Source organism: Myotis davidii, unplaced genomic scaffold, assembly GCF_000327345.1.
Source record: "Myotis davidii unplaced genomic scaffold, ASM32734v1 scaffold534, whole genome shotgun sequence".
Taxonomy (NCBI): Eukaryota; Metazoa; Chordata; class Mammalia; order Chiroptera; family Vespertilionidae; genus Myotis; species Myotis davidii.
In genome coordinates, this window is record NW_006286678.1 from 4,909,074 (window position 1) to 4,922,485 (window position 13,412).

At 39.5% G+C, this 13,412-nt stretch overlaps 1 protein-coding gene across 11 annotated transcripts in view; it reads left to right on the forward strand.

Moving 5' to 3' along the window:
• RNF38 (ring finger protein 38) overlaps positions 1-13,412 on the forward strand; it is a 76,459-nt gene that overhangs the window by 25,706 nt on the left and 37,341 nt on the right. For 10 of the 11 annotated variants that reach the window (XM_006758485.2, XM_015560522.1, XM_006758487.2 and 7 more), the window contains one exon: positions 9,862-10,055. In XM_006758485.2, the coding sequence (XP_006758548.1) occupies positions 9,949-10,055 (107 nt within the window). In that variant the 5' untranslated portion in view covers positions 9,862-9,948. Of the gene's footprint in view, positions 1-7,628; positions 7,670-9,861; positions 10,056-13,412 lie in introns of all 11 variants that reach the window. The other variant, XM_006758488.2, reaches the window with a different exon arrangement.

Here is a 13,412-nt window from a genome sequence, read left to right on the forward strand (position 1 = left end):
CCAGGGCAGGAATCTGATCTTCACCCCAGGCATCAGCAAGGCCTTTGGGAGACTTAGCAATTACAAAGTCGCCCTTTCAGCTGTGGTTGGTGGTCAATATCAATATTTTAAATGTGTTTTTAGTATTTTAAAATGAAGTTTAGAAAAGATATTTTTTTCCATCTCCCTCCACTGTAGCCAGGTTCTTTTTAAATTAACGAAAAGTATTCACTAAATGAGTGTTTTGTAGAGAATTATATTGAGACTTCTGCCTTCCATCTCTCCCTTTATAAAATAGCCTTATCTACTGGGAGAGAAGTTATCTCAAATAATGTGATAGGAAGAATTTGCATTCATTTCCTATGTGGTGTGTGGAGTTAAGTAACTTTTTGTTTTAACTTCATGTTGAAGGAGTATCCACAAAGCAACATATACCGAGTGCCTCCTAATTACTCACCCATCTCCTCCCAGATGATGCACCACCCACAGTCTGCCTTGTGGGGCTACAACCTCATGGGGCAGCCCCAGCAGCCTGGCTTTTTCCTGCAGAGCCCCTCTCTTACTCCAGGTACGTGAAGAGAGCAGAGTCGGATCCTCGAGATGACAAGTGGCTTAGAGTTCTCACTTGGGGTTTTCCTTTCTTTTAACCTGAAACCTCTTTAAAACTTGGAAGTTTCAAGAGCTGAGTGCTCAGCTGACATTTATAGATTTCTCTCCATTCAACGTATTACTTCTTCTAAAATAAGGTTTCAGCTATGAGTTTGTGGACTGATTTTGGAGTTTTCATCCAGTGCTGGGAGGAAATTAGCCACTGATGAAAATCTTAAGCTATCTCTAATAATAAAAGTGTAATATACTAATTAGACCGGATGTCCTTCTGGACGACCTTCCGAACGAAGCTGGGGCTGCGAGGGAAGCCCGGGTCCAGGTTGCCAGAGGGAAGGAAGGCCTACTCTTGCACGAATTTCATGCATTGGGCCTCTAGTGTGTGTGTGTGTGTGTGTGTGTTTGTATGTGCATGCTTATGGATTGTGGAACCACCACAATCAAGATGTGGAATAGTTTCATCAACCCCCAAAATTTCATTTCTTTGCTGTCAATCCCTTACAGTTTTACAAATTAGCAGTTTCTGTATTACCATCCAATTTAACAATTGTGATTGAAGATAGTATACTTTCATGAAATAATAAGGTACATTGTGGAAATTTTATGTCTGGCACAGTCCTTAATTTCAGAGATGTGTGTGTATGTATGTATTTTAATGACAGCTATGTAATAACTTTTTTGTAAAGTTACTAAAGTTAACCTGGTGATTGAAATTTTGACAATTTATACATATGAAGAAATTATAGACTTAATAAAAATCCAGCCAAAATATTAGAAATGTTTTATTTTAGAACTACAGGGTTCTCCTTAAATTCATAAGGAAGATTATTAAAGAACTAGCTTCACATTGGTGAAATGTAACTGTTAAATACAGTGAATATTCTTCAGCCCTGATTTTACATGACACCTCAGTTGAATTCTTGTAACTCCTATTCATCTGGCTTCCACCACCATATTGCATTCTCCTCTCACCAACTAATTACTTGGAGTTTTTCAAGGTTTAGTATGGGCCTCAGTTTTCACTGTATAAACTGTTTTGGGCGACTTTGTCCATACCTGCAGCTTCATTAACCTACCATCTATAATAATAAAAGAGTAACATGCTAATTAGATCAGACATCCTTCTGGATGACCTCCCGGACGAAGCCAGGGCTGTGAGGGAAGCCCAGGTCCTGGGTGCCAGAGGGAAGCCGGTGCCAGCAGCCAGGGGAAGGAAGGCCTACTCTTGCATGAATTTCGTGCATCAGACCTCTAATCCTATATAATAAAAGCCTAATATGCAAATTTTCCCCTCAGTTGGTCATTTGACCAGTAGTTTGACCAGGAGTTTGACCACTCGCTATGACATGAGCTGACCACCAGGGGGCAACGCGGAACATGGCAGGCATTGGTGTTGCGGCACTGGCAGCGGGTGGCAGTGGAGGCACTGCAGGCCCCAATGGGCCCCGATGACAATGGGACCATGGTGGTGGGATAGTGGAGCAGGTGAGCGGGCGGTGCCAGGCCAAGGCGAGTGCTAGCGGGGCCCTGATAGCCCTGCCAATCACCCCGCAGACGATGACCAGCTGCGGTGATGGGGTCAGGGCTGCTGCCTGGCTCCCAGGTGCTGATGGAGCTGGGACGGGGCCCCAGCCCTGATTGATCGCCCTGCAGGTGGGATGGTGGAGCAGATGAGGGGGCGGTGCCAGGCCATGGAGGGGTGTCAGGAGGGGCTGCGGGGCTGTGAGGCTGGGGACAGGAGTTGGGGCTGCAGGCCTGTGGGTGTGCGTTAGGCCCAATCCCCACAGGCCACCCCAAAAGACCCCACATGTGCACAAATTTGTGTACCGGGCCTCTAGTCTATATAATAAAAACCTAAATTTTTATTTCTAGTCTATGAGTTTTAGCTGTCGGCAGAATAACTCCACGTTGTTATCTCAGGAATCTCTTGATTTCAGGTTGTTCTTAATGTTGTTTTTGTTTTTGTTGGTTTATGCTTGTGCTTTATTTTTTATTTTATTGGTCTGTGTTCACAGCTTAAAATTATAGTTACAGATTCATGGTGTATAAAATATAGTGCTTCAGTGGAACTACATATAGTTGAACCTTGAACAACGTGTGGATTAGGGGTACCAACTCCAACACAGTCAAAAATTCTCCTGTAATTTTTTATTCCTCAAAAACTTAAGTTGTCCCTCAGTGTCTCCAAAGAATTGGTTCTAAAATCGCCACAGATACCAAAATCCATAGGTGGTAACATCTCCTGTATAAAATGGCATAGATCAGTGCTCTTTGCATTTGTGGACTTGCAATCTTCAAAAGCAGTACAGGTGTTCGTTCTGAAAAAGCCTAGTGTAAGTGTACTCACAGTTTTAAGCCTGTGTTGCTCAAGGGTTAAATGCTTTTTCATCCACAGCTGGGAATCTGGGGGGGGGTTGGGGGGCTTGATGAAGTTATACGCAGTGGGTCAGCACCCCTATCCCCTGAGTTCAAGGGTCAGCTACATATATATGTGACTGTGTATATGTGTGTGTGTGTGTGTGTGTTTTAAATGTTTTTTTTTTCCCCATAGCATTTAGCATTTAATAATCTCTGATTAGCTTTTTTTGGAATCATGGAATGCATTCTATGTCTCCAGGGCTGTTTTCACTTTTTTGTTGTTAATCTGAGGATATTTTTTCCATTGATTTTTTTTTTTTTTTTTTAGAAAGAGTGGAAGGGGGAAGGGAGGGGTAGAGTGAGAGCGACAGAGAGAGACACATCAGTGTGAGAGAGACATATTGATCGGTTGCCTCTGTGCACTCAACTGGGGCCAGGGATTGAACCTGCAGCCCAGGTATGTGCCCTTGACTAGGAATTGAACATATGACCCTCTGGTGCTCCGGTCGGTGCTCTAATCATTTACCATATAGGCCAAGGCTGTTTTCACTTTTGGTGTATGGAATGATGCTTCAACCAACAAAGCCACCTGGCCAGGGCTGTTTTCACTTTTAATGATGATTTGGTATTAATAGAGGTATAGCCCTAGCCGGTTTGACTCAGTGGATAGAGCATCGGCCTGTGGACTGAAGGGTCCTGGGTTCGATTCCAGTCAAGGGCACATGCCCTGGTTGCGAGCTCCATCCCCAATATGGGGTATGTAGGAGGCAGCCAATGATGATTCTCTCTCATCATTCATGTTTCTATCTCTCTCACCCTCTCCCTCTCTGAAATCAATAAAAATATATTTTAAAAAAGAAGAGATATAATCCTATAATCATTTTATCAGGTGCTAAATACTAAGTATAAAAACTAGTTAGCTAGTTTTCTTCTGTCCTTCCTCACGTTCTTCCTTCATCCCCCTCTTCCCCTCCCTTGATCCCTAAACCTGCACCTGAATTCTCTACTGTAATATCGCTACAGTACTCTACCAGTATAGTATTTGTACCTGGTTTGAATCAACATCTTAGGGATTTAGGTTGTCAACATTTGGTACTTTCAAAAGTCAACCACTGGTACAGAATCAACAAAGAGAGACAGGAACTTCTGAGAATTCAAAACCAATGTTTCTGTCATGGTGAATTTATTCTTAGGGACTTCCCCTAAGAGAGTCCCTTATCTCTTAGTTTAGTGATTCTCAAAGTGTAGTCCCAGGCCATTAGTAGCAAATATTACCTGGGATCATGTTAGAAATGCAAATTATTGGGCCAATTCAAATTTTCTAAATCAGACTGGGGAGTGGGCCCAACAATCTGGCATTTTTTTGACCCATACAAAAGTTTAAGAACCACTGGCTTAAGTCAGCAATTTTCAATCTTTTTCATCTCATGCCACATAAAATAATTACTAAAATTCTGTGGCACAAAATATATGTATATTGGCCAAATATGACAAAAAAATAGGTATAATTTTGATTCATTCACACCAGATAGCTATTGTGTTGGTTTTGTTTTTTTTTAAGTTCTAGCAGGGGAGCTACTTATATACCCTTGGTTGAAAACTGGTCCTCTTCTCTGGGGGAAAGGTCATCCTCTTCAATGGAACATGCAGCTTTGGGAGGGACGCACATGGATTGGTGAAGGAGTAGGGGGAAACCCGTGTAACCAGTGAATCGACCCTGGTGATCAGTGGGTGACAGATGTCGCAGCCAGATTGTCCTCACATCTGGCTGTTGTCATTTTTTAATTTGACAATCCAAAAGAAAAGAGGTCAGGTATTGCACCTTTTAAAAATTCTAGTGCCACACTAGTTGAAAATTGCTGGCTTAGGTAAGTTGGTTGGGAGAATCCCTTTAAATTCTGCTTTGCTTTTACTTCTGTCAAGCATCCTTTTGGTAGCCTAGTTCTGGACCAGTTGTATATTAATTTCTAAGTGTAGAGGTTCATAGATAACATGGGCAGTGAAAAATCTGAACCCCAAACTTGGTGTGACAAGCTAACCTGTGGTTTGAATTCTTAGAGGAGTAATACTTCTTCCAATTACCAGTCCAAACTGAGTAGACATCACTGTTGTTATGGACTCTCTATTACCAGTGAGCTGACTTTTTCTAGTCTTCTCTTTTGTTGAAAGTATTGGAAAGTTTGGCTGTGCAGGGGTCTTAATGATAAGACCTTATCCTCTGTCCTCCCTGGGAACATCAAAAAACAAACCTGGTTGTCAGTTATCCTCTTTCTTTCTGGTCCTTAGTAATTTCCTCTTTTTTTTTTCCTGAGTTCAGCAGTGCATTTAAAAAGTATTTTTTGTTGTGTTAAGCCATTATTTCTAGATATTTATATTGGGATTTTCACATTTAGTCCATGATTTTGTCACAGAAGTCTTTATATCATATCAAAGCTTACAGTGTTGCTACTTTTTAAAATTTATATATTGATTGATTTTTAGAGAGAGAGAAAAAAAACATTGATTTATTTCACTTATTTATGCATTCATTGGTTGATTGTTGTATGTGCCCTAACCAGGCATTGAACCTACAACCTGGTGTAATGCGACAACATTCTAACCAACTCAGCTAGCTGGTTAGGGCTGTTCTGTTCTCTAACTATAATAGTGATATTTCTTGCCTTGTCCTCAGTTAATTATAATAATTGAAAACCATTAGACATCCTTTATAGTATTAGGAATATCTATGGAGTTGTTGCAGAACCAGGTAGCATGTTTGGCCCATGGAGGAAGAGATGGAATTTTCAAACTATTCAACTCACAGAATGCTTTAGGTGACAGAATGGTATGGATTTGTTTTTCCTAGACACTTGGATTGCCTTTTATGTTTCTTATGGCAAGAGATCCATGTGCTTACATTTTATTAAGAACTTTCAAGTTCTTACTGTTTTGATATCCACATTATTTAGGGTATTTTTCTCAGAGTCCTCTGACTTCTTGTTCTAATTTGGAATTACTACTTTTTGGACCATCATCCCGTAATTTCTTTTCAATTCTGTTTATTGGGTCCTTTATCTATACTAATAAAAGGGTAAAATGCTAATTAGACCAGATAGACTGGATGTATTACTGACGTCCTTCCTGACAAAAGCTGGGGCCCGAGCGAAGCTGCCGGGGTCCTGGGTGCCTGCCCAGGCGAAGCCGCCTGGGTCCCCGGTGCCTGTGGCCGGCCAGAGGGAGGAAAGCCCAGGTCCTGGTGCAGGGGCCGAGGCAGAGGCGGTTAGGAGTGACCAGGCAGGCAGGCAGGCAGGCAAGCAGTTTGAGGCATCAGGCAGGCAGGCAGGCGAGCAGTTAGGAGCCAGCGGTCCCAGATTGCAAGAGGGATGTCTGACTGCTGGTTTAGGCCCGATCCCTGCAGGATCCCTGCGGGATCGGGCCTAAACCGGCAGTTCGACATACCCTGAGGGGTCCTGGATTGTGAGAGGGTGCAGGCCTGGCTGAGGGACACCCCACCCCCCCGCGCGAATTTTGTGCACCAGGCCTCTAGTTTGTATATATTTCCTCACGTGAAAGAGAAGAGCTTGCTCACTCACATAAAATCAATCAAGTAAATTCCTCTGAACAGATATGTGAGAAGCAACTTGTTTTTCTTTTAATTAAATCTTTATTGTTGAAAGTATTACAGAAGGCCCCCCCCCCCATTGACCCCTTCTACCCCCCTCGTCAAGGCCTTCACCACCTTATTGTCTGTGTCCATGGGTTCTGCATCTATGCATACAAGTTCTTTGGTTGATCTCTTCCCACCCACCTATCCTCCCCTTCCCTCTTGAGATTTCATAGTCTGATTCATGCTTCTGACTCTGGATCTATTTTGTTCATCAGTTTATTTTGTTCATTAGATACCACATATGAGTGAGATCTTGTGATACTTGTCTTTCTCTGACTGGCTTATTTCGCTTAGCATAACACTCTCCAGATCTCCAACAACTTTATTTTTTAAATCCTCACTCGAAGATAAGTTTTTCATTGATTCTAGAGAGAGAGGAAGGGAGAGAGAGAGAGCCCCCCTCCTCAAGGCCTTCACCACCTTATTGTCTGTGTCCATGGGTTCTGCATCTATGCATACAAGTTCTTTGGTTGATCTCTTCCCACCCACCTATCCTCCCCTTCCCTCTTGAGATTTCATAGTCTGATTCATGCTTCTGACTCTGGATCTATTTTGTTCATCAGTTTATTTTGTTCATTAGATACCACATATGAGTGAGATCTTGTGATACTTGTCTTTCTCTGACTGGCTTATTTCGCTTAGCATAACACTCTCCAGATCTCCAACAACTTTATTTTTTAAATCCTCACTCGAAGATAAGTTTTTCATTGATTCTAGAGAGAGAGGAAGGGAGAGAGAGAGAGAAACATTGATTGATTGCCTTTCATAGGCACTCCAACCAGGGAATGAACCCACAACCTGGATAGGTACCCTAACTGGGAATTGAACCTGAGCCCTGAGGATAACACTGTAACCAATTGAGCCACACAGGCCATGGCGTGAGAAGCAACTTTGAATCTGGCAAGGTCATTGTTTTTGCCTTCACACTAGATTAATAGTTTGATTGGAGTATAAAACTCTATCATTTTCCCTCAGAGCATTTTTAGCTTTTGTTTTCTGTGGGAAGTCTAATGCTAACCTAATTCTTGTTTCTTTGTAGGTTACTCCCTCTTTCCTTTGTTGGAAACTGAGGATTTTTTGGTAAAGTGTTGCTCATTCTTAAAAAAAAAATATTGCTCATTCTGACATTTTTTAAAAAAATCAAAATACCTAAATTTCAATGGTTATTTTTTATTTTTTAAGTTTTAAGATGATCAGAACATAACTGAAGTTCTTACTAAAATCAAGGGGTCAAAACAAGTATACTTGTAATAATAGCACTATTAAATCTAGGGAGAAAGGGTTAGTGTGGCAAAAAGTTACAGAGTATATGGTTCTGAAAACTATTTTGTTTTAGTTACAATGACAAATTTGAAATAATATTCTTAAACATAGAAGGAAAATTATGTGGTTTTTGGAAATGCCTCTGTTAAAATATTTGGAATGATCAAAAATAATCACTTAGCAGTTTGCTTCTTTCCTAATAGTTTAGTCAGTTCTGTTTTATGTTATCTCTTAAAATCTAATGTTGTAGTAAGTAGCACCATATACTTACTAATTTTTTTTGCTAGCAACAGGTACCAATTATTTTACAATCAAAAGTACTGTATTACCCAAATAATTAGAAGTGGCCAAGAGTAGATTGAAGTTAGGAGAGGTTCTTTTAGGAACACAGCCTTAATCAGACTCTGAGTTCATTTGTAATTTTGACAGTTTTGGTGAGGCTCAATTGGGAAATTGAGTTGTGTGGGGGGAGTTAATTCAATGAAGTATCCATACCAGTTTTATAGCTAGTAAGCAATGCTATGATTCTTGAAAACTTGAAACTATGTGCCAGCATGTAACATATATAAGTTTTGAATCATCCATTCTCATGATCTATCTGAAATTCCATGTCTTTCCAAAAATGCTGTGACATTCTAGTTAAGAAGTGATAATCTAGATCAGCAATTTTTCATTGTTTTTCATCTCATGACATACAGAACCTACTTACTGAAATTTTGCGGCACACCAAAAAATACATATTTTGCTGATTTAATCCAAAAGTATAATTTTGATTTATTTGCACCGGACAGCTATTGTTGTATTGGTTGTTGTCATTTTTTAAATTTGACAATCTAAAGGAAGGAAAGGTCAGTGCCCGACTAAATATCCAGGTAATGCATGTTTTAAAAGTCATTGTGGCACACTGGTGGAAAATTGCTGATTTAGATCTGTTGACTTATTTCTTTTTACCTGTTTTATATAAGCCTTATTTTATCCAAGTAACTTTTATTAAAGAAAATAAATGTAATGACCTTAAACAACAGAAATAAGGATGCTGAGGAGTGTGGTTTAGAATCAAGTCAAGGGCCTACTTAAATTATACCCCCTCCTAAATTGATCTCTCAGCTACAAATTGATTCCTAAAAGAGCAACTGTTAACTGATGGGAGAGCATAATGGAGTTTCTCAGTTGAATGGAGATTTTAACCCTTTGAGTGCCAACCAATATCCTAGGGACTATGCTAAAATTGCCAAAGCATTTTTGCTGATTTTACAGCAGTTTAGAAAAAAAATTACGAATCACAAGTAAATGAAGTTACATATTCAATATCCTTTTTTTATATTCAATATCTTTTACAAGATCATCATCTTTACAGCAAAAATTGACATATTTAGCAATATCACCATCACTAATAAAAGCAGACTTAGAACTGGACACTGCAGGAGGAACGCGATAGTGCTCCTGGCACTTTTGGCGAAGGACAGGAGGAGCTCGATTGCGTTCCCTGGCACTCAAGGGGTTAAAGAGATGGTTAAATACCATACACTTGCTTATTACCCTATTGTGTACCTTGTATGTTGTTATTTGATGAATTTTATGATTATTTTTAAGAAACAGCTTACTTTTCATTTGATATTATTTACTGTTTCTCTCTCTCCTCTGTCCCCCAGAATCTTTTTCTTTAAAGGTATTTAATTTTAGTTAATAATGTATTTTTCCCCTCCTTTACACTTGAGTGTAAATATATTTCAGCAGTTCTCAACCTGTGGGTTGCGACCATCGGAAAACACATTTAGCATATCAGATATTTATGTTATGATTCATAACAGTAGCAAAATTACAGTTATGAAGTAGCAATGAAAATAATTTTATGGTTGAGGGTCACCACAACATGAAGAACTGTATTAAAAGGTCGTGGCATTAGGAAGGTTGAGAACCACTGATATATTTAAATATCTATGCATACACAGTAATTTAAAATCCTGAAAAGGTCTTATTTGGATGATTGATTTTTATTGCATTGGCAGAGTGAAGATAGTCCAAGTCCCAAGAGACAACGCCTCTCTCATTCAGTCTTTGATTATACATCAGCATCACCAGCTCCCTCACCACCAATGCGACCATGGGAGATGACATCAAATAGGCAGCCCCCTTCAGTTCGACCAAGTCAACATCACTTCTCAGGGGAACGATGCAACACACCTGCACGCAACAGAAGAAGGTTAGTTGATTACAATTTATTTCTTAAATTTTCTTCCATTGGTAAATTTGTGTGTTTTTTTCTGTAGGCATTTTATAAACACATCAACACACATGTACTTGTACACTCAAACATGAAAAATGATATTATAAGTTTAGACTTCTACATTAGATTGTGAGAATTTATTTAGCTTGTTGTCAACAGAAAACGAAATTGAAGGAGGCTAAAGTGATTTACCTAAAATCAATTCATAACATTATATATTAATTCAATTACCTTATGATTGTTGAAGACTTTTTGCAGGCCAGCCTATAATCCTGAATATGGAAAAATGCATTTTATCATTCACAATAGGAAGAAGATTGAGGAGATCCTAGAAATGAGCTACCTCTTCTCCACTCTGTTGCTATTTCTTCTGTATCTTCCAAGGCAATTGGGAGCATAATTAGCTTTCTTACAAAAGTGTGGACTCTTTCTATGAAGAGTGATTGGTGTTTAGTTCAACTCTCAGTCCTCTCTTTCATGGGATTTGTTTGCCCTTTGCCTTTCCTTTCTAGGGGAATACATTTCTTCCTGAGCTTCTTCCTCTTTGGTTGTTGTCTAAGGTCATATGTTTCTTCTTCCAGTGAAATAGTACATCTTTAGGGTGGAACAACTGTTTTCATGTTTCATTTGTTGATAACCTAAGAAATATTGTTAAATCTTGAGTTAGGAAGACTTTATGGATGGAATGTTTGTATCTCTTCAAAAGCCTAGGAATGCAATTGCTAGATTATAGGAAATGCTCTGGACTAGAAAGGGCGTGTTAGATGTGCCTGTTTCCACATGGTAGTAGGAGCTAGCTCTGGGTTCTCAAATTGAAGAAAAGTATCATGCTCTACATTCATGGTAATACAAAGGAGGGGTGCGGGGAGCACTTACCTAGAAAACCAGCTACCCATAAGCCTATATTCTACCCGGCAGTGTGTTACTCTCCTTAGTCCATTCTCCCTTTAATACTTCATTGTAGGCTAGCTATAAACTTAGCTGCCAGATTTTCTTCCAGAAGCAGACTGTGCAAATAGATGCAATATTCAACAATAGTCTAGCATAATTTAAACTACAAAGATGAACACACAGAAAGGAAATTACTAAACATTTGAGGAAAACCCAACTTGAAAGAAGAGCACTGAACTCAATGAAACAAATAACTTGAAGAAACGGAATGAACAAAATAGACTTAGAATAAGTGGAATATGAGAGATGCAAGAGCAGATTGATTTTTTTTTAATAATTTTATATATATTTTATTGATTCTTTACAGAGAGGAAGGGAGAGGGATAGAGAGTTAGAAACATTGATGAGAGAGAAACATCGATCAGCTGCCTCCTGCAGACCCGCTACTGGGGATGTGCCCGCAACCAAGGTACATGCCCTTGACCGGAATCGAACCTGGGACCCTTGAGTCCACAAGCCAACGCTCTATCCATTGAGCCAAACCAGGTAGGGCGAGCATATTGGTTTTATAAAAATCAACTAAAATTTTTATTGGTAAAATTAAAAACTCAATAAATGGACAAAAAAAGTGTCTTCATTTATGGAATATCAAGTGGAAGAATCTTCCTAGGCTGTAGTGTAAAAGGGCAAAATGGAAAATGTGGGAAAGAAAGTTTTTATATAGCCCTTGCTGGTGTGGCTCTGTTGGTTGGAGTGTCATCCCATGCACCAAAGGGTGTCAGGTTCGATTCCTGATCAGAGCACATACCTGGGTGGCAGGTTTGATCCCCAGTCAGGATGTGTGTGAGAGGCAACTAATCTCTCCTTCTCCCTCTCCCACCATCTCCTTCCCGCCTCCCCCCTCCTCTCTCTGCTTTCTTCTGTCCCTCCCTCCTTCCTCTTTCCTCCCTCTGTCTAAAAGTCAGTAAGCATATACTTGGGTGAGGATTGAAAAAAAATTAAGGGTTAAATACTAGAAGAATAGAACTAGAATGTATAGCTTCCACACAATGAAACAGGTAACAGCATACATAGAAAATTCAGTCCAACAGAAGGCAGGAGGAAACAACTTTGCACTATTTACAAGTGATAAACCTAAAACAAAATGACAAAGTAAGTATCTATCACCATTGTAAAGTCAACTGAAAGAAATATTTGTCCATCTTTTATCACTATTTCTCATTTCTAAATTTTCCTCATAGTTCTTTCTAAATGTTCTATCACAAAGACGCACAGAGATTTAATGAGAGGAATACAGGAAAGATAGGAACCAAAATCGTAAAGGGTCTTACATGTCAGAATTAGGACTTTGATCTTAATTTGTGTTTGGTTTGAGTGTTATTGAAATTATTTTAGAGTAGGGAAGTGAGAGTAAGAGCAAGTGATAACAAAATGAATCTAAAAGGGGGCTCTTAAAGTATATTGGCAGGTTGAGATTTTTATCAGGAGATGAGTGATGTGAGCATATAGAATATATATTAAGAATATATAGAATATAAAGCTTTCACATCTTAACATCAAATAAAGACTTAGAGATGATGCTATATCATAATTTAATTGAAAACATTTTTCTTCTTTTTTTGTGATACATAAAACAGTCCTTTAAAATATTTTTGCAGGTAGCACCCATCTAGTTGCTATATGGCAGTGGTTCCTGAACTTATTTGGCCTACCGCCCCCTTTCCAGAAAAAATATCACTCAGTGCCCCCTGGAAATTAATTTTTTTTTAAATTTTAATAGCAATTAAACAGAAAGATATATGTATTAATGTTTCTACCTTTTTCGTAAAGTATAGTAAAGAAAGGTGTAAATTAGAAACATTGAAGTTTGAAATTATGAAACTGTTTATTGAACTCAGAATAGAAAGGTAATACAAAAAAAGTTAAAACAAATGCACCTGTGGCCATCACCGCCCCCCTGGATCGCTGCAGTGCCCACCACGGGGCGGTAGTGCCCACTTTGGGAATCACTGCTATATGGGATACTTGCTGCTGTATTCAGAATTACTTAATTAAAGCCAATTATCTCTTCAACTCCTATATAATAAAGGGCAAATTGTCCCCCTGACCGGGAGTTCAACCAGGGGGTGGGGCCAGCCCGCCAACTGCCACGGCCCCTCCCCTTGATGGGGTGGGCCAGCCAGACCCCACCCATGCATGAATTTGTGCACCGGGCCTCTAGTAAGTAATTAAAATAAAATACTGGTACAGATATAAAGATTTGTTATGTGCAAAATCCATGAATAAGTATGCATGGGTAAAATTTCTTGTTATGTTCTCTTAGAGACTAGAAACAGTAGTATGACTCCCATGTAGCAGTGAGCACACCCGGCTTCAAAATATCAGCCACTCTGCAATTCAAGATTCCAAGGCTTTTTGGAGACCTGGTGAATTCCAGAACTG